The sequence below is a fragment of the Copidosoma floridanum genome, unplaced genomic scaffold (assembly GCF_036245765.1).
Source record: "Copidosoma floridanum isolate Cflo_tuat_1 unplaced genomic scaffold, Cflo_Japanese_pri ptg000001l, whole genome shotgun sequence".
In the NCBI taxonomy this organism is placed as follows: domain Eukaryota; kingdom Metazoa; phylum Arthropoda; class Insecta; order Hymenoptera; family Encyrtidae; genus Copidosoma; species Copidosoma floridanum.
Window position 1 is genome coordinate 6659079 of NW_028321878.1, and position 25524 is coordinate 6684602.

General features: G+C 42.3%; 1 protein-coding gene across 1 annotated transcript; it reads right to left on the reverse strand.

Moving 5' to 3' along the window:
• Positions 1-253: 253 nt before the first annotated feature.
• On the reverse strand, positions 254-24733 carry LOC106643745 (uncharacterized). The gene is made up of 6 exons (XM_089595698.1): positions 23956-24733; positions 16960-17367; positions 15899-16025; positions 13454-13514; positions 3709-4193; positions 254-855 (listed from the first exon to the last, which is right to left on the reverse strand). Exons 2-6 carry the CDS (start codon positions 17200-17202, stop codon positions 707-709), a joined length of 1065 nt encoding a protein of 354 aa, XP_089451824.1. The 5' UTR covers positions 17203-17367; positions 23956-24733; the 3' UTR covers positions 254-706.
• Between the last annotated feature and the right edge of the window lie 791 nt (positions 24734-25524).

The window sequence follows — 25524 nt, forward strand, 5'->3', positions numbered from 1 at the left end:
CCGCGACTCGGGTTTTTCTTCAACATGTATACGTATGTATATAATTCATGCGACTTTACTTTGCTCCTTTGTGCTTCGTTGTGTGCAAAGATACACCATCTGACTCTCGCTCTGATATTCGTGTTAAGGAAAGTAAGTATAAAATAGAGTCGGAGAGATCAGATAAGGCACGAGAGAAATATATTTTATACTGCATGCTACGTGTATAAGACTACATACGAGATTGGTCTCCCGAGTCGCGATAGTGAACTTGTTATTTTTTTTGTTTTGTTTCCTTCATTTCACATTTTATCGCTCCCTTTCACAATTGAATTTTCGATCTTTGAAAGATCCAATGGTTACAACATACTCGTGAGCACAGATAACAACGAGGCATCGAAACTCCACCACTGTCCCAACCGATCTTCGATAAAAAAAATCATCTCCCGTCATAACCGATGTCAATGAAAAATTCGTCACGCGAGTTAAAATTCAATCCCCTTGTCGTCAACGCGAATGATCGTCAAATTTTTTAAAAATGTTATACATCAACAATAAAAACTCGTCGTTTAAAAAACCTATGGCATCGGTGAAAGGTGCGCTCATTATTATCATCATCATCTTCGTGAAGTTGAAAGAAGAGCGAGCCTCCCGGAGACAGTGAGGCTTCAGGTATCTTCGAACGTGGCGAATCTTCCAGGGGGTGGTGGAGGGTCGGTCGACGCGTTTACTGGAGCCTCGCCTCCTGGGGCGTCGTCTGGTAGGGAAGCCCAGGGAAGGCGGCGCCTGCGGCTGTCGCTGCTGCCGGCAGACCCGCTGCTCCGGGAAGTGCCGCATACGTGTACGGTGTCACGTAGCTCGCTGCTGCGGCGTTCGCTGAAATCGGTCGAACGGAGAGTCATTAGTACGAGGCCCTTATTTGAGGGAGCTGTTTTTTTTTTTTTTTTTTTTCCCTCGATTCATTTGGTGCCGCGGAAAAATCCAAAATTTCATCGAGAGCGTAAAAATTGTAACAAGAACAAACGAAACAGCGTGGCTCATGCGACACCTTATCGCGCCACAAGTGGCCAATTATAATATTTGTGCAAAGCAAATTGAGTTACGTTCAATTTCGTTTGTTGATAATGAGCCAGAAGTTTCTCATTGATTGTTATACGAAATGGATTTTTCTTCGACCCAGCGACAGTAACGTTTTTATCAGCAGACCGGTGGAATAATAATTTTCCATAACGCACGCGCTCGCGTTGACCTGATTAACAGAACTTTCAATTTTCATACTCACGTGTATGGTACCATTGACACGTTACTGTCGCCTATCCAAATGAAAACTGTCACAATAATGGTAATGATTGTAACAGTAATGAAAACACGACGAGAGGAATAGAGAGCACAAGCTTGATGAGTTTTTTTTTTTTCCCCCTCATCCCGCACCAAAGAGAGAATCAATTTCTTCCGTATCGGTGTGGAAGACAATAAAAAAAAAAAAAAAAAAAATTGAAACCAAACTACGAATGCTATTATCGATAATTGCAACAATGCCATTAGTACGTTAAACATGGATAACCCATTGATCGAGAAAATGAGAAAAAACATTAAATCTACGTAAATGAAAATAATATGAAAATAAATGTCTACGCATACAAAAACGTGTGTAAAGTATAAAATAAATAAATATATACACGTTCACACGAGCACGTGCAGCCTTTGCGATATAATATGCGAAAAAGTGCGCGCGTGTACCTACACAGAGGTATCCAACTGAAGCAAAGCAAAGGTGCGAGATACGATCGCGTTTTTTTTTTTTTTTTTTTTACTTTATTTTCGCGGTGTCTTTATTTCTTTTTGTCAAATGTAAAAAAACTACTCTCTCTCTCCCTCTCTTCGCCAATCGTCCTGCATATCCAGCCTCTATGTGATGTGTATAATTTACTAAATCACAGACCCTACGTGCTCTCGTTCGAGAGTGGTTATTACGTCTGAATTTATTTCAAGGGGTGATTGTTGCTATACAATTTTTTTTTTTTTTTTTTTTTTTCACATTGAGAACGGATAGCAGGACATATGAAAAGTATATAACATATGCAGCATAAGAGAATGAGCCCACGGGGAGCTCATCGAGTAATAATTGTTGTACAGACAGATTTTGTTTTACCGCCACCACCACCACAACAACAACAACAACAACAGCAACAACAGAGGGCCAGGCAGGCGAGATCCCGGGAGGAGCAGATAAGTATATGATATTCTAATGCGTGTGGCGCAGCAGTGAACTTTGCGCATAAAAGAAAAAAAAATTGTACGTATCATGTGTTCGTTTAAGCATGCAAAACGGAGTCTTCTTTATATATTTTATTTTATTTTTCTTCTGTCCTTTAGGAAACTACTTGCGTATTAGTGTCTGCGTCACGCGATTGACAAGCTCGTGGAAAGTATATGGCGAATTGGTGATATTTTAAATTATACAAAAATTATGTCGTCGGGGGACAAATGCTTGTGGTTTTATGTAATAATAAATGTTTTTTAATTAGCGAAGGGGGAGAGATGAGATATTCCTTCGGAAATTCTGTTTTAGTTTGTTTCCTTGAATTTTCAAAATGCACATGCTACTTGCGTTCTTGGCAAAAATGAACTATAAAATTTAAAAAGAAAAAAAAAAAAAAAAACTGTATTCCGCTATAAAAATGCAACCTTCACAACGCGTGATACGTGTTTAAAATGTTAAGAATTGACGTGAAAAATGTCATTGAAAAATTGCAAAAAATAATTACACCCATGTCATGCTTCCCAACGTTATATATATATTGGCAAAACATTACTGATATCTGTATACCGTGCAAAAAAATGCATGCAGAAAAAAAAATATTACCTTAACATAAAATTACCAACTAATAATTTTGAATGGCCCTTTATTTTTACGATTCGGTAAACAAAACTTTTGTACCCAATTATTTTGCCAAAAAAATGCAAAGAAAATAATGTAATTGAAAAATTCAATCCTGGTGTGATGTAATGATTTTACATGTATGTATTACGGTATAGGTACTCTGTGTAAATATTCAATCCAGCTACTAAAGAAAAGAAAGAGGTCTCTCGCCCTTCAAAACTCCCTTCAACATCAACGTATTAAATCGGTAAAAAGAGCCATTTTTATGTAATTATACTATGAAAGAACAAAAGGTATATTGATTCTAAATTTTTTTCAAAATAAAACCGTGTACAGCGAGAACCATGGAAGAAAAATCCAGGCAAAAGAAGGAAAAACACAATATCCCAGGAATCTTTGAGCATGTACAAAAGGCCGACTCTCGTAAGAATCGAGAATTTATTAAAATGGTAAAAAACGGCCCAAATTACGAATAAGATTCTAAAAAAGTTTCTGCGTTTTTGAGTTGTTTGGGCGATTTTTCACTGAAAAAAAAAAAAAAAAAAAAAGTAACCCCACAAACGTCGTCTTGTTGTGTAGAAAGATTGTATTTGGCATTTGTCTCGAAAACTATAAAGCTACCAAGCTACAGCTGAGCAAGTGAACCGAATAAGGAAAAAGAAGAAACCGTCGACTCCGTAAGTAAACGTCGCGCGGAAAAAAAAAAAAAAAAAAAAAAAAGAAAGAAAAACTGTGTCAATAAATAAACGAAAAAAAAAAAAAAAAAAGAGGAGAGAAAATAAATAATAAATATGTATACGCGATAGAATAGAGTTAGAGATAGAGCTGGCTATAGTGTGTGCTACCGTTGCCGCGCAGCACGGATGGCAGAAGACACGCCTGCGGCAAGAGCGTCTTCTCGAGCCGGTGGTGCATGAGCAGGGCGTTCGGGCTGCCGTTGCTCTGGTGGTGTTGTTGCTGTTGCTGCTGTTGATGCTGTTGGTGCTGCTGCTGCTGGTAGTGGTGGTGGTGGAGGTGAGCCTGAGGCCCGGACAATCTGACCGGGCCAGCGTGGTTGATCAGCTGGGCGGGCTCGGGCGCCTTGGCTGCCACCTTCAGGGGGGACATACCGGCTGCCGCTGCGCTCGTGTACGGGTACGCCTCGGCGAAGTTGTACGAGGTCGTCGGGTAGGTGGCCGCTGCGGCGGCTGCGTTGTGGTACTCGTAGAACTGGGAGGCCGCGGCTACGGCGGCTGCATGGCTCAACTGGGTGGCCGAGGGCAGGGACACCAGGCTACCCGGGGCCGCTGCCGCGAGGTAGGGTGTCTGGTACACGTAGCCCGGTGGAACTCTGGAAAATAACAACACCCGAGGTCGACGTCGTTGAATTCACAAAGTGCCTCGTTAAAGGATGTGGCTTCGTTGTTTCATCTTGTTTTACGTGGGGGAAAAAGGGTTTCAGGGCTCATGATGATCTCTATGAATTGATGTTGAGTGGACATTTGTTTTTTTTTTTTTTTTTCCTTTAAATTTGTCAACATTTTCAACAATGTCCATCCCCAACAATTAACAGAGCACGTGGGTTTTAGTGAAAGAGCGATGCGAGGGATGTGTCGATCGTGGCCGGATTTCACCAGGTCTTCCAGTGAAAACACATCATTTTTTATTGGGATCATTTCTCTGGTAAAAGTGTCTTTTTGTGCAAACCACAATTTACTGTACATTGTTCAAGCAGAAGGGAGCCACGCGAGGGAAAATAAAGGTGGGAAAGGGACGGGAAATGCGTGTTATTACACCAAAGCGCAACTAGGTTTAAGCTTGACTGTGGAAATCGGCCGTGCGATCGACGCTCCTTTGCATGTTTTATTTTTAAAAGAACCAAAGGAAAAAAATGGCAAAAATAGAAATTATCAGTAAAAAAAAAATAAAAATAAAAAACACTGAGTGATAGGCGAGTTACAAAACAATCAAAGAAGTCCGAATAAGTCGCCAAGTAACAGAAATTAAAAGTACCAAAGAAAAAAAGGAGACAAAAAAGAAGAAACAAAAAAGAAAAGAAACCAAGAAACAGCAAACCAACGACAAACGTGTAGGTACTGCATGAATATAAATACTTGTCGGCACACGGCACACGGCACACGATTATCTAACACCAACGTTAGTACCTTCAAATCGCGATAAATATTACAACAGGCAGGACCAAAATGTATAATTCCAGTAAACACTTGTGTGCACTTTAAGGGTCTTTTATGCTGGTACCCTCTGGCAACCTCTTGGTATCCATTTTTTTTTTTTTTTTTTTTTTTTTTGTTATTTGGATTACAGGGCAAGTTTCGTTTATTTTTGGGGATACCCCGTAAGGTAACTCAATTACTTGTTAGAAAACATTTAAATAAAAGGGTTAATTATAATCAATATCTGGTAACAACGAGCACAAGTTACAAGTTAACCAGTTACAAGTGGCCATGGATTTTGTATAAAAACGCCATTTCAAACGTTAATACAAATACATTCAACTATCGCAAATGATATTCTACGCATTAAATATTAGACAGCGTTAGGTGAGCTTGCACGTTAACCGCCCATCCAATATGATGGAAATGATAAAAAACAAAAAAAAACAAAGAAAAAAAGATGAATGGTACGATTTCCAAAAACAGAACCACACGACGCGTGTGTCTATCCGAACCCCCGATCGCTCGACCCTTTCGGAAGCGCTTTTCACTCATCGCAACAATTACCGAGCAAACACTTGCCAGTCACCAATCGATATCTAAAAAAAAAAAAAGAAAATTGTCAACCTCATGTCGCGCGGGCGTGTTTGACGTTTCCCATCTCAACGGCCATGCAGTCACCTACAATCTAGCGCAGGACGCACGTACGGGTAACCGATTTTCCCGGGAAAATAGCCCTGAACTCTTTGTGTCTCGCGTCGTCGTGTCCATTTCTGGTCTGCGAGTGAATCGATCGCGCGGACGAACTAGCGCGGGTTACCCGCTGGCCGTAGCCAGGCTTCAATCGATACCACGTAGCTCGGACACACGATGGGCTCGCACACACGTGATGTTCTGTTTTTTTCTACCTCTTTTTCCATATCCTGCGACCCCAAGTGTGTTACTCGTACTGTCGGACCACAAAATTTCGGGAGTTTTTTTTTTTTAGATCAACCGATCGGTCAATGAGCAGCCAGCACTTGCCGATTCGTTAACTGTTTCTCTAAAACCATACCGATTTTTCCCAAAACTCTGGAACTGTTACGAGTCGGCGTTTGGAAAATCTACAGAATCAAAGGGCAATACCTTAAACCGATGGATAATAAATGTAAAAGAAAAAAAAATTGCTAGCAGCAAAATTCCCGTTTATCCTTCCGATGCACACGCGTGTCCCGTTCCACCTCCTCCTCCTCCGATCGAATTTATCTTTCCGTTGCATCTTGGCGCTCGTCGTCTGCATTATGGATGGCTCGCGTGTCTCCGCGGTCTTTCGAAGGTTACACTCCCCGGCCGAGCTGGGCTCCCCATTACGTATACACATACGTTCATACATCCACCCACCCACCGTTTTTGCATACTTCATTCGATTTCCCGCCACTGTGCTCTACCCGGACACGAAAATCGCTCGCGTGTATCGATGGACACTATCAGCCATTCGGCTTATACGAACGCGATACCAATCGGCAAAAGCTTACTTTTTTTTTTTTCAATGCACGTGTATGAGCCGTGTAACTGACAAATATGCGTCACGGCGTAATAACAACACGCGCGCGCCTATCCTTATCGGGAAATCAAAGCTCCGATATATTGCCGATTTCCCAGCCCCAAGGGTCATCGTCGTCGAGTTGTTTCCTTCCTTCCTTCCTTCCTACTAGGCCGTCACCCCTCAATTTCCGTCGCAAAGTGACCACGGGAGCACTTGCGGCTATAGCCTCGATAACGATCTCGTGCTCGCGCGAGCGCGTGTCCCACCGAGCGCGACCCCTTTTTTTTCCAGGGAGCCGTCCCCGCGAGTAAGGACGACAGCCGAGCTGCTAATTCACCCGTGCCCGTCTACTCAATATAGGCTCGCTCGACGCGACCCATTAGGCTTTTCTGCGAACGCGCGCTGTACAGCTACCAGCCGCTACAGTCCGCTTCGGAAGTTTATTTTATTTTGTTCGCCAGAGGAGTCGCGGGCTTTTCGGCTTCGGGCCGCTACACGAAGAGGAGATCTTGGTAAGACGTTTCACCTGACAATTGACGCGGATCGTGCTGTAAAATAAATATAATAATCTATGGAAATTTCCATCCATGTACAAAAAAAAACCACGACCTGCTCTTCCCCTTTCGCCTTGTTGTCCTCGAGGGTGACTCGGCGGTACTTTCGCGTGTACGGTGTGTCCCGACAGCGACGAGCACACCTGCGCGCGGCTGATAAATTATTACGCGATTAGAAAGCACACACGCGTGTTCCAGTGGTGTGGGTGTACAGTTCCTACACGTTCATCCCTCCCCCCCCGTGTACAATTTTTACAAGCGCCTAAAGTGACATTGTCGCTGGTAATCGCTACGTAGGCATACCTCGTACTGTAATTTAAGCGCATTTGCGTGGATGAGGTGTCACCGATGTCTTTTTTTTTCCATCGTTCACGCGTGACTTTCTTTTTTTTCCCCTACAATCGCGTTTCCCTCTCTGTAAGTGGATTGCGCGCTGAATAGCACTCCGATAATGAATAGAAGGTACGAGCATATCGGCCAACGGGTATTTATATACATGGGATATAATGGCCATTTTTTTCATTACTTCGAATCGACGTGCAAGCTCGATCTTGTTCGCTGAAACAAAAGCTCCCTTTTGCCATTCAATTTCATAAAATTGTCGTCAAACGACAAACAAGTGCCACACAAACTCGAGCTTGCGGTACCCGTTCATCGCACCCATGGCGGATCACCGCGAGAAATCCGGGCGAACAAATGGCACCCCCAAAAATCTCCCTCCCTCTCCTTTTTCGCGCGCTGCAAACACAGTTCAGCGAGGTAATGGCGAGGGTACGCGTCACATATACATACACACGGGAGGGCAGCTCGCGGGATGACGATGAGCTTTCGCGTCGGCGTGTCGCAGGGCTTGCGGAGGTGCGCCGGCGCGCGAGGATAATCCAATGGGATGATCCGCCAATCCGGGCGCTCGCCGGGCGGCTTCCTACGCCCCCTATCCCTCCCCACGGGCCCTCCAATCGACCCTCTCTCGTGTCGACCCAGCGTTCACACCCTCTTCCTCCTCCTCCTCCAGCGGCCTCACAGATAAGCTGCTCGCGATTTCCCTCTCTCGCTCGACCTTCACCACCACCATTTCGTTTTACACGGCAACGATAATTACGCGTCTTTTCGTTTCAATCGACAGTTATTCCAATTGTAATATCCGCACCGCTTCAAATTGATGCTTCTTTTTTTTTTCACCTTACGTGTTGATGTATTTCAATGAGGTGCAAATATACATTTACATCGGGGCCCAAGGCCGTAGAGGAGAGAAATCGAGATAAGGCGCCGAGATAATGTACGGTGGCCTCGCGGAAGGTAGCTTTTATTCGGTGTTTCGAGCGATTAAAATAACTAAACGATCGAGTTTTATTTGTTTTTTTTTGTTTTTTTTTTACGACCATAGCTGAAAGATAGAACAAATTGATCGGTATTGTCCTAGCCAAACCGGGAGGGTTGGGGGGGAAATAAGCCAAAGGCAAAATCGTGAGCGCAGTAAACAAATAAAAAACATATTCTTCTGTATGGTCACTTTGGCAGTTGATCGAGACCCGGGCGCGCATGTTCTTTATAGCTTCGATACCCGCGTTGGAAGATTTTGGCTCGGCTCCGCTCTCGTGTATACGGGCATCGCCAAGGACAAGATCAGATCGGTTGGCCACTGCGTGCTGTATATACACCCGCGTGTTTGTCTCGTTGCGCGGAATGACGAAACTTTTATTATTTTCGGTCGGGCATTGTTGCGACCCTTCCATCCCCCGCGGCACGTTTCGAAATACTCGCAGGTGGTGTCGCGCTGTTACAAATTACCCGTGGGTAAACCAAAGTCAGGTGTCTCTTGCAAATTGAACATAAATTGAGGGGGAAAAAAAAAGACACGCGTGGCTTCTTCTATGATGTCCCGTTATCTCCATCAAATAAAATGAAAAAAGAAAAAAAAAACGAGGCTCGGTTCTTCCACTTGAGCATACAAGCGCACTCCTAGCACGAGACGCGAGCGCTCTTAAAGTTTGTTGGCTCGCTCGCTCGCTCTTCCGCTGGTATAGGCATCTCGGCCGTACTGTAGGACAATGCGAGAAAAACAGACGGACGTGCGTAGAGTGCAGTCTTGTGCTATGCTCTCTTCTCGGACGCGCGGTGTAAGACAAAAAAAAAAAAAAAAAAAGAAGCAGAGCGTCCCGAGAGAGAGAGAGCTTGACACGGCAGGGACAGGTGGCGGCTAAATAAAGCCACGGCATAGCTGGACCGCAGCCAGAGCCTCATCCTCTCGCGAGACTTTTGCCGTGATGCCAGAGATGTTAAACCTATACACTCCTCGGCCCGTGTTGAGTTACTACGCCGATCTCTCGATATCTTTGAGGGGCCTTTTCGCGCAAAACTAAACGAGCCCACTGTCTCGCACTTATTAATAATTCACGCCCTCAAAGTGCCGATTTCGTGCCCTAATGAGCTTGCGGGGGGACACCATATAGATGAGAGACTCGCGATGTGTTTTTTTTTTTTTTTTTTATTTGTCACGCGGGAGGGATTTCCCGTTCTCTTTCTTTCGTTTCCGTCTCTTTTGGTTGCTTTTCTCGTACGAGCAAACGGAGGGGGACTGATTTATGCTGGCGCGCGGCGTTATTTTTGTTGGAGCCTCCGATGTGCCTCTTCCGAAAAGCAGGGGGATCATACGTCTGTTACCAGGGCTGGGTTCGTTGAGCTCGCACGCTCTGTATACAGCTGTTTCGGATGTTGGTATTTTACTAGAATCGCCGAGTGCTTACCTTTTCACCTATAAAAAAAAAATTTACGCGATCATTCCAGAGACACTCGCTCGAGGCTTTTGTTTTACCTGAACCTACACGCGTGGGTGTACTCGGCTATACTCAGATTAGACTGGACAATTCTTTTTTTTTTCCCCAATTAAACTTTGGATCAGAGGTAAAATTATTTGCCCGAAGGGGTGTTTCAAACGGATAGAGTATAGCCTACCCAGAGGTGCGATTCCATTGCACACTGACCCATTAGTGTTACCAAGAAAGTAAAAAAACCAAAAACGTACAACACCAATAAAAAAAGAAAAGTAGTTAAATAAAGAAAATTACAACACCAAGAGCGACACCAACGAGTACACACAAATGAGGGTACATTTGAAGCCTTTCACCCGAACACGCACACACACACACACACACATACACACAAACAGCACCGGTTATTATTAATCATTAATGGTTAGCCTTATCTCGCCCACCTCGAATTATGTTCGTGGCCACGCGTCGCACAGGTATGGGGAAGTAAAGCAAGGGGGCGGGGGCGTACGTACACGCCAAGGGAAATATAGCTATTGGCTCTGTCGCGGCGACGAATTCATACGAGCATGTGTGTGCACGAGAAGCGCCTCGGACACACTTTTGTAGGTCACAATGCCGATGTATATATATATGTATATGTACACGTGTATAAAATTCATACGTGCGCCCGATCGATCGATCGCTTTTCTCCTCATCAGGCCGGCTTCTTCTTTTATCTGCGCTTGTCGTATCCATTTACTCCTCGATTTTTGAGATCGGCAATCGAGGGATGAACGCGAAAAATTTCGTTTTACTCGTCCACTCGTGTTTTTACGAAAACATGCAATTGCGATAATTCGTTACTGGGATGTTGTCGCATCGATCTCTTGGGGGGGGGGAAAAAAGCGAGAAACTGGTTCAAAGTTACACCTCACCAAATGCACCGAATCGATTGTCGAACCAATTTTTTGTTTGAATAAAATATCAGTGCAATTTCGATCATTGTCGGGGTGTTCTGGAAGAGAGAAAAAAAAACCCACCTTGTGACCTACTGTTCGCAAACAAAGTTATGAGGGTCCCCAATGATTGCAAACAAAAAAAACCCCCCCAAAAGAGGGGGAAAGAAAGTAGCGAAGAAAATAGGAAACAAGTTGGAGAAAGGGTATAGAAGTCGGGGGGCACGCGTCGAAAGTGGTGGCCCGTAAGGGAGGAAGCAAAAAAGGAAAGCTCGGCGATAAAATCGATCCGGGCCGGCGACGGGCCGAAGGAGAGGGACAGGCGCGCACTGAAAAATTAATGCACCGGCGCTATCGTCCCCGTAAGTACAGGCGATGCCACTCATCCCTCTCTCTTTGCGGGTGCATGTGGGTCTGCGATGTTTCTAATTCGGTGAGGTCCGTTGCCCCGATGTACGAGTATACGGGTATACCTATATCGAAACAAATCAAAAGGAGAAAAAGTCTAGACTCTCGATAAGTACGAGCAAAGGCAAGAGCTATACGCGCTCTCTTACGTCCTCTTGTTGCGTCGACGTGGGCTCTGACAGGCAGATATGGACACGAAGGGGGTGGGGTATAACGAGATGCCCACGAGATGCAGCGTGTGGTGTGTATACACTTGTAAAATTAAAAAAAAAAAAAAAACCAAACTCACACACACACAAACAATCCGTCGAAGCACTCTACGTGACAAAAAAAAGCGAATGATTACTACTGATGTGTGACACGCATGGTATACAATAGGTATCTAATGAAAAAAAAAAAAAAAAAAAAAAAAAAACAAAACACGTGAGTATAGTATAATAGTTCGTGATGCAAGTGACAAAAGTAGTGAATACACATGGTATAGATGGAAAATAAATTTTTAAAATATACGTAACAAGTACTAGTGAAGTTATTGATAATCAGAGAGAGAGTAGCAGATGATGATGATTACAGTAGGCAAAAAAGACTCCGTACGACAGATAAAGTTGTAAAGTAATAAACGGAGAGGTAATTGCTTTCCAAAATTTAAGGGTTTCGCCATAATTGTATGTTCTCGTCGGATATGTTATGTGATAAAAGTTGTACGTCTCATGAAATTGTATACTTTTGACGGCCCTTGAGTTTTGTAAAACAATGATATTATATATGTATACTTCAGCGATATAGACGCCAATGATCGATTGGTTATTGACACAGCAGGTGATAAATTTTTTTTTTTTTTTTCAAATACATCTACGTTGTTACGCATAAAAAGTTTCCCAACCCCGTTAATACAAGGCCGCCTTTGTTAATCAAATTTATTAATAATATTATTATTACTGCCATTAATTCATTACTATTATTGTTAAATCGTTATTGTAGTATTAGAAAGATTGATCAAATAAATAATAATAATGTGACATATGAACAACGAAAAGTAAAACGTAAGAAAAAAATTTAAGATAAAAAGGTAACAGAAGATCAAGAAAAGAAAAACATGAAAAAAAAAAGAAACAGTTTTCAACAAAATAGAAACAAACAAATTCAAAGTCTCTCAACAACATGTCAATCATTTCAAAAAGTCAAGTATACGAGTTATCGTAGTAGTCGAATTACGTACCAATCAACCACCACTTCATGTAAAAAAAAAAAATAATAAAAAAATAAGAAAATAGTAAACAACGTGAACAAAGAAGAAAAAAAAACGAATAAATGAACAAAAAACACAACCAAAAAAAAAACTATAAACCACGATTCTCTCACAACTAGTAAAGAAACTGCAATAATTATAAAACGAAAAAAAGTAAAAAAAAAAGTAAGGCATATTACAAAAACACGGAGAGTAAAAAATACATAAATATTGTGACGTATTCGTACGTAGGTACTTCTTGGCTTCGTATTACGTGTGCGTGTGCCGCGACATTATCCTCTCCCTCTCCCCGCCCTCACTTTTTCTTTTGTCAACACTTTTGTCTTATTCTTTCTTTCTCTCTTTCTTTTTTTTTATTCTCATTTTATTGCGCTCATCACACCAGCCTGATATCACTTTTAATTAATCTGGCTTTGCTAGAGCTCTTTCAGGTAACGCGCCTCCCGAGATTCATCAGGATGCTGAAATGTCATACATGATACACATTTGTGAGATTTTTCTAATCAAGACTCCACAATAATTTTTACTACCTCTAGTGATTGATTTTTTTTTTTTTTTTTTTTTTTGCACTGATGTGCCAGGAATTTTCAAAATAAAATGGAGAAATATATACAAATGAAAATTGTGAGCGCTGATGTTTAGTTCATGAAAAAAAGATAAGAAATTCATGTAGGGAATAAAGTTTTAAAATATTTAAATACATAAACACATGTACGTGTACGAATATTCATAGGTAAAACATAAATAATGTACTTGTGCGCTCTCTGAAAAAAAAAGAAAAAAAAAAAAAACAAAAGAAATAGAAGTATAGTACAGAATGTGAATTTTGAAAAACATTGAGGCATAAGTATTCCACAAAATATAGAGTAATAATGATGGGTAAGGATTTTTCGTAATTTCTCGTCTTCTCTTGTGAAAAAAAAAAAAAAAAAAAAAAAACGTAAATATAAAAATAATGTCATTTGTTCTGTTTCTTCGTAAAAGAGACTCACCCGTACTGTCCTGGTAGAACTGTGGGATATCCGGCGCGAATGCCAGCGGCAAACGGGAAGGCTGCAAATGAAAATAACAAAGAAAATCATTGCATGCAGTTCGCTCTTGGAGCATTTGTTTTAATTATTTGTTTTTAACGCTCTCATAGTGTGCTCAAGTATCGATTTACACATCTCTCGCCTCACCAATATCGTACATCGTTCTTTCAACGGGCAACAACTATTGTTTATCTGCTGTCATTTGTCATTTCAATACGGAAGAAAATATTTTTAACTGATGAAAATTATTCTTATGATTGATTTTCAACGCTAACCTTAATGGTCATTTCATATTATCCTCGAATTATCGTCCCAATTTATTGTACGTACAAAAATATTCTACAAGGATCAAGTGAAGCTTCCTTTTCAGATATTTACGCTAATTAAAAATTAGATTTTTTATTAAAAAGCACGTGATATGTTTGGGCCTACATTTGTTTTCCGATGCATAAAGTATACTGTACGAAAGAGAATGTTATCATGAAAAAAATACAATGCTCGATAAACGATTTTAAGTAAAAACAAAAAACCTCCCGATCAACAACACTCGACCTGCCAATGAATCAATGCTCCAAAGGTAATTTCTGTAAGAATAAAAACACCTTCCGAAACACGCTGAAAAAATACTCCAGTCATGCATGGCCAAAGTGCGCTACGCGTAATAATAATAATGATAACATATGGTACATAAGTACGGATGAGAGCCGAGCGTGCAATTTTAGAACTAAGGGCGAAAACAGCGCCGCGAAGCAGACAAAACGAAACAACATCGCGGCACAGCAGTGATTCGGGATAAAAAAGCGCAAGAAGAAGACGCGCAAGCGACAGAGAAACAGTATTTTGGCCCGAGTCCCGCCCAGGGGGGGGGGGTGGAAAAACGGCTCGCGAAATTCATTGCGCATCGCTGTATTTTAGCGCGACGCGACTCACCGTTACGCGCCCGTGACTTTAGGACCGAAATACGCTTACTTGCAACTCCGGAGTTTTTTTTACCAAAGTTCTTTGTTCTTTATCGTTGCATCGATCTTCCGAGAGCAAAGATATTCGACGTTGCATCGACAACGCGTTGCAATAATCGTCATGGCGCGTCTTTCGGTGACAGTCGAAAATAAAAGATTATAATGTGTACATACATCCGACAGGTCGCGCAAGCACTAATGGCCATTTTGGCAGTCGTTTGATCAAACGTGTGGGCGACTTTTTAAATAAAACCTCAAACGCAACAGCGACATCGAGTGGCAACAGCTGCTCTACCGATCGATCCATCAGAAATAACGAGGGCGTTTTTAGGTACAACTCGTCCCGCGTTCGTAAATCTTGCGTTTCTTTTGATGATTTTATTTTCCGCGTTTGACAGTCTCGTTGTAGTATAGTCGTGTTTTGATACACGAGAGTTTTTCGAAACGTCGAGAATTTCGGAAACCCTCCCGCCTTGCGAGGGACCATATTTTTATACTTTAAGCTCCAACCGATGGTTTTAGGTGCAGGTTTCGTGGCTTATTGGAGCTTTTCTTAATGGTTGTTTACTCAGTCGCGTTTCACAAAGTAGTTTCTAAATTTACACCCTCTGCCGTCCATACAGTATCGCTGTGTCTGTTTCGATACTTCTGGCACATGGTGTTAATTATTACTCTGATTTGGATCGGCCTTTGACCATTTGTCATCCAACGGTCAACGTGTATACGATTCGAGGCAATAAGTCTTTGCATTGACGTTTGTGCAAACGTAAAAAAGATGAAAATAAACGTGACAATGGATGCAAAAGTAGAACGCAAAATGTTTTTTCAAAGCTCGAAGCGACAAAAGATAAAATGCTAAGCACCTGTTGTAATATCATACACTCGCACACACAAACACAAACACAAATTCAACAACGGTAAATAAATTATTAGTCCTCCTTAGTATCGTTACTTTTAGCGTAAAATCATCAACATGTGCAAAACGTAAGAGTTTCATCAAATAAAAAAAAAAAGTTTCGTACAGAGATATACTTGTCGTATATTTGTTTATTTATATTTAATGTTTTTCGTGAAGCTGAAGGCGCTCGTAAGACAAGGTGCAAAAATCCCAGAGTAGTAGGGTCAAAAACCTGTCTCCCCCGGTACCATCCGATCCACGTGGACAAACATTATTTATTTATTTATTTATTTGATGAAATCGAATTGATCGTCTGAACTCTTCAAACGTGATAAAAATCGTCTACGTAAACATGCCAAGATATCAATTTTTTCACTCCAGAGCAAACAAACTCGAAACAATACCATCCAAGCTTCGACACCCGGGAAAATTTAGTGACGAAAGTGATCCCAGGCGTCGAAGCTGATGGAAAGATATACGAGCTTTGAGAGAGAGAGGGAAAAAAAGAGTTAGTAAATTGGTAAAAAAAAAAGCAAAAGGTAAACTCACCCGTTTGTAGGTTGCCACGAGGCTTGGCGCCGAGTATCGCCAGATTGACGTTAGCCTTGCGGCCGTCGATTATGGGGTTCGGGTCCTTACAGGCTCGCTCCGCTGCTGGCCTGTCACCCATGATCACCTGGAGTGCACACAACCAGAAGGGCATCGCTTTATTAACGACACACTCCTCATACTCTCAGCCATCGTTTTACTACTCTTGTTATGTACTTATCTCCCTTATCGATGATTATTCATAATTGAATTTTTCTTTTTAACAAAATAACGTATAGTTTGCGCGACAAAAAAAATACACATCGACTAGTACAACGAAAACACATATGTGTGCGAATGCTTTCTCACGTTCAAAGCCTTTACGACCGGTATTATTATCATCACAACAGAAGCGTAAAAAGTCCCCTCGCTACAGCGATAAGAAGGTATCTGCAAACAGGTTGGCTTCCCTTTCGTATCCTCCTCACGCGAGTCAAACTTAAAGTTGTAGATTGTTTACCACAGCTAGGCTCATTTGTACAGGTATAATTTTTTTTATCTTTTTCCTTCCGCGATTGAGCTCTACGAGGCAATGCAAGCGTACGTCAATGTATACAAGTGGGGAAAAATGAGTGGGACCGCGAATAAAAAAAAAAGTTAAACAATCCAGGGAAGTAACAGAAAAACATGTAAATTAATGGAAATCATTAACAATCGTGACACCAATAATCGACAAAGAGTCGCACAACTTCCAACAACAAATAAAGCGTCAGTAGGGAAAAAAAAAAAAAAAAAGAAAAAAAAAACCACAAAATATACTGATAAAAGTCTCAACTAAAAAGAAAAGAGAAAACAACAACAATAAATTAATCTCCGAGTCTATACCACATCAAAAACAAAAATAAAACGACAAAAGCCCACTCGGAAACAAAAAGAAAAAATCCTTGTACCAACCCACCAATTGTTCAACCAATGGAAAAAACGTGAAAAAAAAAAAAAAAAAAAAAACACGAAAGGAGGAAGGAAGAAAAAAAAAAAACGCCAATAGAGTAAAAAACCATTGAGAGCATGAACCAACTTACGAATCCATATCCCCTGCTCTTGCCGGTCTGCCGATCGGTAATGACGACTGCCTCCTCAATGTCGCCGTAAACGTTGAAGTGCTCCCTGAGGCTCTTGTCGGTCGTGTGGTAGGGCAGCCCACCGACGAAGAGCTTCGTCCACGTGGTGTCCTTCTGCTGAGGCGTGGCACCGGCCAGGGCGCCCAGGCCCGTGACCAGGTCCTCGGGATTGGGAGCCAGGCCCGCGGCGCTCGGCATCAGCATCCTCAACAGTTCGCTGCCTATTTCGCCGCCTCGGCCGTACGCGATGCTTGCCTCCAGCTCTCTGTTGTTGGCTGATTATTCACTGCTACTGCTTAGCGCCGAGTCGTAGCACTCGCGAGGTGGTACTACGAGCTGCTATAGGCCTTTTGTTTTGCGCTCGTCGATCTGAAAACAGAGGAAATGCGGTGTTTATTTTTCCGATACATTCTCTTGACAAACCCAAAGGCCTCGATTTTTTCCGCAAAATCACAAGAGTCTCGAGGCTCTTGCCATTTTCAAAAAAAAACTTGAAAATCCATCAGAGACTCCCAAAAAACTCCATGCGACTTAAGATGCAGACTTGGAGGTCTTTTAACTATTGCAGTATTTTATCAATGGCTCGAAAAGTCCGTGAAAAATTCTTAGCTGAAAATTACCCAACTATCGTCGCACAGCACGCAAAAGGAGACAAAGGGAGGAAAAAGGAGAGATAGTAACACATTAAATACGAGTATGACAAATGTATAGGATACAAGGACCTATATGGAAGAGAGCGGAAAAAGGGGAATCGGGCAATCGACCCTTATTTTATAAATAATAGTAATATAGACACACACGGGGCACACATTCGTGTATGTATGTATAGTTTCACGCGTGGCGCAGCATCGAATTTTCTCGCCCCTCGTGCACCCTCGCGTTTTCAAAATTGCTTTTCTGCAACGCGCTCGGTCCCCCCGTCATTTTTACACCACCGACAACTGCAGGGAAAGAGAGATGACGAAGGGCAGGAGGAGGGGAGGGCACAGAAAATTCGAGGTCATTGACTGGAGAAAGGAAATAGAAAACTGCTGCACGCCGTATGGGTATATACATAGCACAATGCGTTGCAGCGTTTTCCAACCCTGCGTGCCCCATACGCTCAACCGTTACAGCCCATCTCTCTGTCGCAGTGGGGTTTGACTCACGAGAGTTTCAGGGGAGGCCAAAACTCTTGTCTCCCTCTCTGTCTTTCACTCTGCGTGTAACCTACATAAACATCTGTACGGTTGTGTGTGCGTGCGCGTGTGTGTGTATGTATAAGCAGGCACGTACACACCCTCTCTCCGTATCTTTTATGCTTTTACCCTCGTTTTTACCGCTCACCTGGGGTCCCATTGTTCGCCTCGCAACGGTATACACTGCAGTATACGTAGTCGCCGGCGCGCGCAAATCCTCCAAATGGGCCCCTCGGGTTGTTTGACCGGCTTACGCTCTCTGCAGTGGGGATATGGGGTAGCGGTCGCAAGAGTACGTGCAAAAGGCCCGCGCTTTTTTGGCTGCGCCCCTAACTCATGACTCTCGGGTGGCTAATATTTATGTATATATGTGTGTGTGTGTGTATTTGCCTATATGGATGTAATATATATAGAGTCTCTAGTTTACGGTCCATCGTGCAGACGTGACATGGCTGCATCTGCCGGCTGGTTGTATATACATATGTACTACCTATACTTGTATACGAAATGATCCAACACGTAGCGAAGGGCAACCTTTCGACGCTGTCACGAATGCTGGTACTGGTATTGTTTTTCGAGAAGTATACGATGTGGACCTCGGGCACTGTTTCTGTTGTATACCTGCTTTAGCGGAGCCCATCACTTGTACAATACCGAAACAGGTAGCTTTCGCTCGAACTCATGGCGGTAGAATATTACCCGAGTTGGCGCTCATTTTGGAAATTCTGTGCAATCGCGATGAATCGAATGCGGTGCCGATTTTTAACAATCACCAACAACCCCTGAAATATAATCGGTATTTTTTTATCCAAGGATCGTTAGTGCGATTTTTTTTTTTTACGCAAATTTTTAGGAAGGTGAAGTAAAAGGGCAAGGTTTTTACTGCGGTGCATTTTGAGGGATGAACAAATCCGTCCCAAAGACGTGAGAACGTACTCTACGAGTCACACCTATCTTACGAGCCTCTCGAGCCATGAAAAAACTTGTACGATTAATCGCGCGTAACATTTAATTATACCGATGATGCCCAAAAAACATACACACGACAATGAAGTAGGGAGAGGGCAAATTTACTGTTCAACGTCTGAAAAATTCAAAAATGTTTGGTGCACTTGAGAGTGAGGGGAAAAAAAAGGGCTACATGAGGCCCTTTGCCCCTCCGCTCCAACACCCCGTGGCGACGAGCCCAAAGGAGAGAAAGAGGAGGGAGCTGCTGTTGGTAACCAATGTATATATATACATATGTATGTATCAACACAGTGATCGGAGAAGAGGTGATGCATATATTGTACGTGTGTAGGTTCACCGTCGTTAGGTCCCCCAAAGTCGGTCCGACAGCAGCTGCGGGTCGGTGCAGAAAAACCGGTGGTGCCCTCCCTTATTCTGTCCTGTACAATGCTGCACATGTACATAATAAATATGTACTACACGTGAACGCGGGTATTATTTTGTGCACACGTACGTGGCTTAAAAGGCTGCAGGGGAAGCGAGAGGACGGAGGGAGGGAAGGAAGGGCGAGAGGGCAAAAACTCGTTGTCGTCATCGCGGCCGGGGCCCGTTATACATATATATGTATAGTATACACATTTTCAGCGAGGGGCCTCCCTTTTGTTTCATGTTATACCTACTAGTACTATACCTATACAGTGTATAATATGCGACATGGAGTATACGTACATGTTATGTGCACGGTGGAACGAGATCGGCCAAAAGAGATGGTGATGAGGCTTCGAAGCTGCACCACCACGGGTATATATGGTATAGGGGATGAAACAGTCGGAGGGGAGAGGAAAATCCTTGATTTATCGATGTACACACCGAGGAGGGGCCCTTATACTTTTTACTTCTCGTTTTTGTGCACACATCAGTTGTTCGCGTCGTATCATCTTTTCGAATGGGGAAAAAAATTAAAAAATGAAACTAATGTGTTTGGGAACTGTTAATCGAAAGTGTACTCCTTAGGAAATTTTTCCTCCTTATTTGAGTGGTAAAAAAAACACCGTGCGAAATATTGTAAAAATAACCTATGAGCACAACTTAGTACTTGCAATTTACGGTGTACTATAATATAAAGTGATTTTTTTTTTTCTATTGCATATACCTCAGTTTGAGACAAACTGTATAGATGGGTGGATTACTTTATAATCACTTCATGGATGCACGTGTACATAAAGTGGCAAAGTAAGAAAAATCGTTAAAAATCCCTCGCGTACGACACACACAGTCCTTGCAAGCTCTCCCGATCGTCCGAAAGCTCGGGCGCGACGCCGTGTGCTTTTTTAAACACGCAGTACAAAGTGGCTCGTCGGACAAACCAAAGAGCCGCGCGTACCATCTCGGCAGACATACGTATATACATTTATATGTTATATCCAGCGAGTCGGGGGAAAAGACCGGGGCGCGCGTGAGTTTCCGAAATGAAAATAAAGAGCCCGGAGTGGGATACGTATATACCGCCACACGAGTTAGCGCAAAACTCGACAAAATTTCTCTATAAATAGAGCCACGACGCCTCTGCTCCGTTGCCTGGCTCGCAGTTTTCTCTCTTTCTGCGCAAGTGTATAATATGTAGCTGCTGTGTGAGGCCTGCAACCGTGTCATATACATATATAGAACGCGGGTAATAATCCGTCCATCGGTGATTCTTCCTCTTTTTGTGCTATTTCTTCGCTTTTGGCAAGGAATGCCTTGTCGTGCCATGTATTTTGTAAAAACTCTAGTTTTTACTCAACAAATCATCAAAGTTGCGTGAATTGTAAAAATTAAGATTTGTAACCATACACCGTAACAGTATAAACTTGAAGGTACATTCAACGATTGTAAACATTGCGAGGGATTTATTTGCTGAAAGCTAATGCTCCAGCAGCTACTTGCTACCCTTCGAAGGCTAAAAAGCTAAAACGTTTAAATTTTCGAAATGTATGTATGATTCGAAAAACATGTAAGTATAGGTATATTCTTGAGAAGCTGCCGCGTTATCTTTGACATGTCTTTGGTACGGCCGATTGTTGGAGACATATAGTTGCTTGCGTCGGTTCAGGTGTGCCCTTGAGCATTTGGTATATGTGAAAAACCCAGAACGCGTCATCGAAAGTCATTTACGATGTAGGTAACTTTTGTACCCCTGAAACTACGGGAATCTTCACGGTGCAATGTACCCAAAAAAAAATGAAGGAAAAATTGTAATAAAGGCAACGATCGATGAGTCCCGAAAAATAAATCAAGTAAAAAACGGCGTGAAAATAAAATAAAAAAAAAAAAAGCTCGTCTCAGCGTCATAGGAGGGATAAAAGCCAGGGGGACCACTACTGCTCGGTGTGCACGGGCGATCGCTTTCCGTGGGGCCCCCCCGAGTCGGAGCCAAGAGGCATAGTGTACGATATAATATTACGGGGAGCTTAGGCACGGCCAAGAGAACAGCTAATACATGTAAGCTCGCACGCGTGTGTACGTTTGCGCGGGTATGTGTGTATAATATGTAGGTGCACCCCTGCTAAGTCGTCGTGGACGTGTATATATATATATATATATATATATATGGTGTGCAACTGCTGGTGCTAGCGTGAAGATTGTCGAGGCGCAGACCGCGGGGTTTATTAATAAACACGACGTCGTGACGGAACACGTGCCCGTCTCTTTCTTTACCCCTCGCGCGAAAACGCCTCGGCAGAGGCAAGGACTCGCACATATAACTATTTACTACCGCTATACTGCTCCGGTTGGAAATAAGGATGATTTTGGCGAAAATTTTCGAGTTTCATCATCGAGAGATCCTTTTTCTTTTTTTTTTTTTTTTATGATTTCTGCTCGATTCAAACGTGCAATTTTGCCCAACGATTACTTTTTGTTTACCAAACCAACGTTTTTTGTTGTTGGGCTTGCAAACGCGTGGGAGGAGCTTTGGAAAAGCTTGGTATGTATATAATATACGGCTCCGTGCTTTTTCGGCGTCACTCCAAATCCGTAATGGAGCCACGAGGGGGGGCATTTCGCAACGCTCGGGACGAGCTCTATACGAATGTTGAGTCTGCGGCCGATTTTATCTATAATAGCTCGGCCACTCGTTAATTTTGTCGGTCCATGCGCACAGAAGTGCGTTTTTTTTTATTTCCGATAACCATTGGGTTTACCAATTGAAGTTACTTTTTTGTTGTTGTTGTACCAATAGCCGAATATATGCAGCCGACACGTGACTCGGCGAATTTGGGCTGGTATAGATAGTTATAAAAGTTAATTAGTAAAAATAGTGCTACCCGGTTCATTTTTCATGTACCAAGGACGGGCGTTCTTTTTATAAAAATTGTGCAACAATGTGACGTCAGGACACATCAGGCGCGCAGTCGAAAATATCTTTGCAAAATTGTTACAATGCGGCTTATCTCTCTTTTGGGTGTTCTCATGTGTGTATCGGTATCTACAGTGTACATGTATTTACTTTGCAAATTGATAAAAAGCTTCATTGTTTTCAAAAATAACTTGCCACACCGTTTCATTATAATTTCTGCCATTGCAACAAATGTGATGGAAAAAGAAGAAAGAAAAAAAAATTAGTTATTTTGTGCTGCTTTTGTTGGATAAAAAGCATCAGTACACGCTTCCATGAGCGTGCAACAAATTAAAAATCTACGAAATTAGCGGTATTTTTCCCCCAAACACGATATCCCTCCGAGAGCGTCTTTTGTTATGTTAATAATCAACTCTTTGCGAGGTACTGTCGAAAATAAATCATTTGCACACGCCACACCGACTCCACATGCTCCGTCTTTTCCTTCAATGTAAACAAAACAGATAAGAGCAGACAAATTACTTTTTTCTTTTTTTCGATACGTAAGGTACGAATTATTTAACGTGTAATAGTTTTTTTTTTTTTTTTTTTTTTTTTTCTTATCAGCGCTAAATCGTTTTAATTCCCCGTTGGTTTGAAATCTTTTTTACGAGTCCAAGTATGCGCCGAGTCTATGTAATCACACGAAAAACAGAGATCCCCCGAAAATTTATCTTTACCATACATACAAGAGTATTTATGTAAGTACCTATCGTAGCGAGGGCCTCGCAGCTCTTTATATATATATATTATATACACTCTCTTTCAAGTACTGTATAAACAAAGCGTGTAGGTACAACCTTACATAATTATCACGCGCACGTGGTTTAGTTTTAAATACCACAATTTTGATGTTTACATACTTACAGATAAAAATTGTATAACAAATGATTCTCGGTATCTGCTTCGCTTTGGGGATATTTTTTTTCTCGCCACACTCGATAAGTACATGCACGGGCGGTCCGAAAAAAAAAAAAAATTGGACGTATAAACCCCAACGTTCTAAAAATAAGAGCACCAAAGGTAAACAGTCGAAGCTTGCCGTGAACCCTAAACGAGTAGCATTGTCGCGCCATTTCTTCGCGACTGTGCTTTTAAACTACCCGATCGGTGATCGAATGAGGGTGCGACGAGGGCCTTGTTAGGCTGCCATACACACCCCCGCAAGGCCCGAGTTACAGCCTGATTAGATTTCCAAGGGGTGCTGTTACACTTTCTCGCGACAAACGCTATAACGAAACCGGAGCGCTTCGCAGTGCAGAGCGCAAGCTCCGATCCTCCCGCGAGTTTTTTTTCATTGACACCGTAAGGTATACGCACTTGCAGTGTACAATGCACTGGTCACGTGCACCGCGCTTAACAACAGAAAAAAAAGGAGCAAGAAAACGAGAGTCTCGTCGTCTCCGGGGGCTTTAATAAGTAAGCACATAATATATTATACTCTTGTACACTCACCGGAAGCAGCTGTTTCTGTCGGACCAACAAACGCTAGGTAGGTAGGTTGATGTATAGGTATACGGCTCGGGCTGCAGCAACGGAGCGCTATATATTATATGCACACTCTGCACACTTCTGCTGATGGTATATATATATAGCTGCAGTTGTTCCCTCTGAAAAGAAAACCTCCGTGCGCTCCCTCCCTTTTGCTCTTTTCTTCTTTCCTCTCTTCTTACTTATCTCCCTCTCCTTTTCGGCTCACGAAAATTCCTCGGACCGTCGTGTTGCACGCACCTCTCAAGACTTTCTTCCCTCACTTTGACTTGACTTACTTAATCCTCCGGCTTATTGTCCTTCGTATGAATAAGGTAATAAATGTTAATACAGCAAGAACTTTCACCAAATATTCTTCGAAGCGCACTGACTCTTAAACTTTACAACAACGTCGAATCTTTAAAAACGTCAGTTAATACATGTATATGATGTCAAGAAACGACCTTACAGCACCAAAATGTATCAGACAAGTGTAAAAAAATACACAAGTACTAGGGGTGCGGAACATGTGATTAAAAAACAACGCGCACCGCCGTTTCGGAGCTCCCACGTGCGAGTGTTCAAGCGTGTATATCTGTATTATATGTGTACTATACCAGTGCGTGTATATACGTATAATATACACGGATACGTGAACTGTGCGCTCGCACTAAATGTGTGTGTACACGCGGTAAGCTGAACACAACAATCCGACGACGACGACGGCACGCTACTGCTAGTGGTGCCACGGGCACCGATGATGGTTGGTCGTTGGTGCTTCTTGTTGCTGCGGTGCATGTGACGCCCGCCGCTGCTGCCGATCACTAGAGCGAGCGCCACCGAGTTTCGGCGCGCTCCGCCGGTACCGGTATAAACCCCCCCCTCCCCCAAGCTGCTTGCCCATTGGTTGGTCGGTGTCCCGGACTCCACAGTTTTTTTTTTTTTTTTTTTTTTTTTTTATTTGTTTTTTTTCCTCTTATTACTTACTTACTCTGTACGCAAGTACGACACACATGCACCAAATGTTGGGGAGAACGAGTCAATTTCCTGAATTCTTTCTAAGCTTTTTATTTTTTTTTTAATACAAAGGGATGGTCAATTATTTTGATAATCAGTAGGTTTCATCAAGTACGCCTAAGGCACTTCATACTTGTGTCAATCTGTCAGATCGTTTCAATGGGTGAAGGTGTGTTAAATGACAGCAAATTTGTTTCAAAGCAATACCAATAAGGGTGTTCCTTTACAACAAAAACAGGTCTCTTGTTATTTTATTTATTATTATTTTTTTTTTTCAACGGTGTGGTTTTTGCAAATAACTTTCGCAAAGCTTTACTAATTTTTCGTTCTAATAAGTGCCATGAAAAAACTGCGATTACCTGTATAAAAACTTTGAATTTGATGAAAAAAACCACACGAAATGTGGGCTAAACGAGACAAAATAATCAACATGAAAATGTATCACTTGGGGAAAAGCGTTGAAAAATTACCTCTGTAGGTGTGCATTGTTGAGTATTGTATAACCTTGCGCGTGTGCGCACATTGAATTTAATATAA

Bases quoted from the DNA above. Each gene is read 5' to 3' on its own strand.
- LOC106643745 (XM_089595698.1), bottom strand. From the start codon at position 17,202: ATGCTGATGCCGAGCGCCGCGGGCCTGGCTCCCAATCCCGAGGACCTG. The intron at 16,026-16,959 runs GTAAGTTGGTTC...TGTGCACTCCAG, and splicing joins AGAGCAGGGGATATGGATTC to GTGATCATGGGTGACAGGCC. The intron at 856-3,708 runs GTAGCACACACT...GACCGATTTCAG, and splicing joins ATCCGTGCTGCGCGGCAACG to CGAACGCCGCAGCAGCGAGC.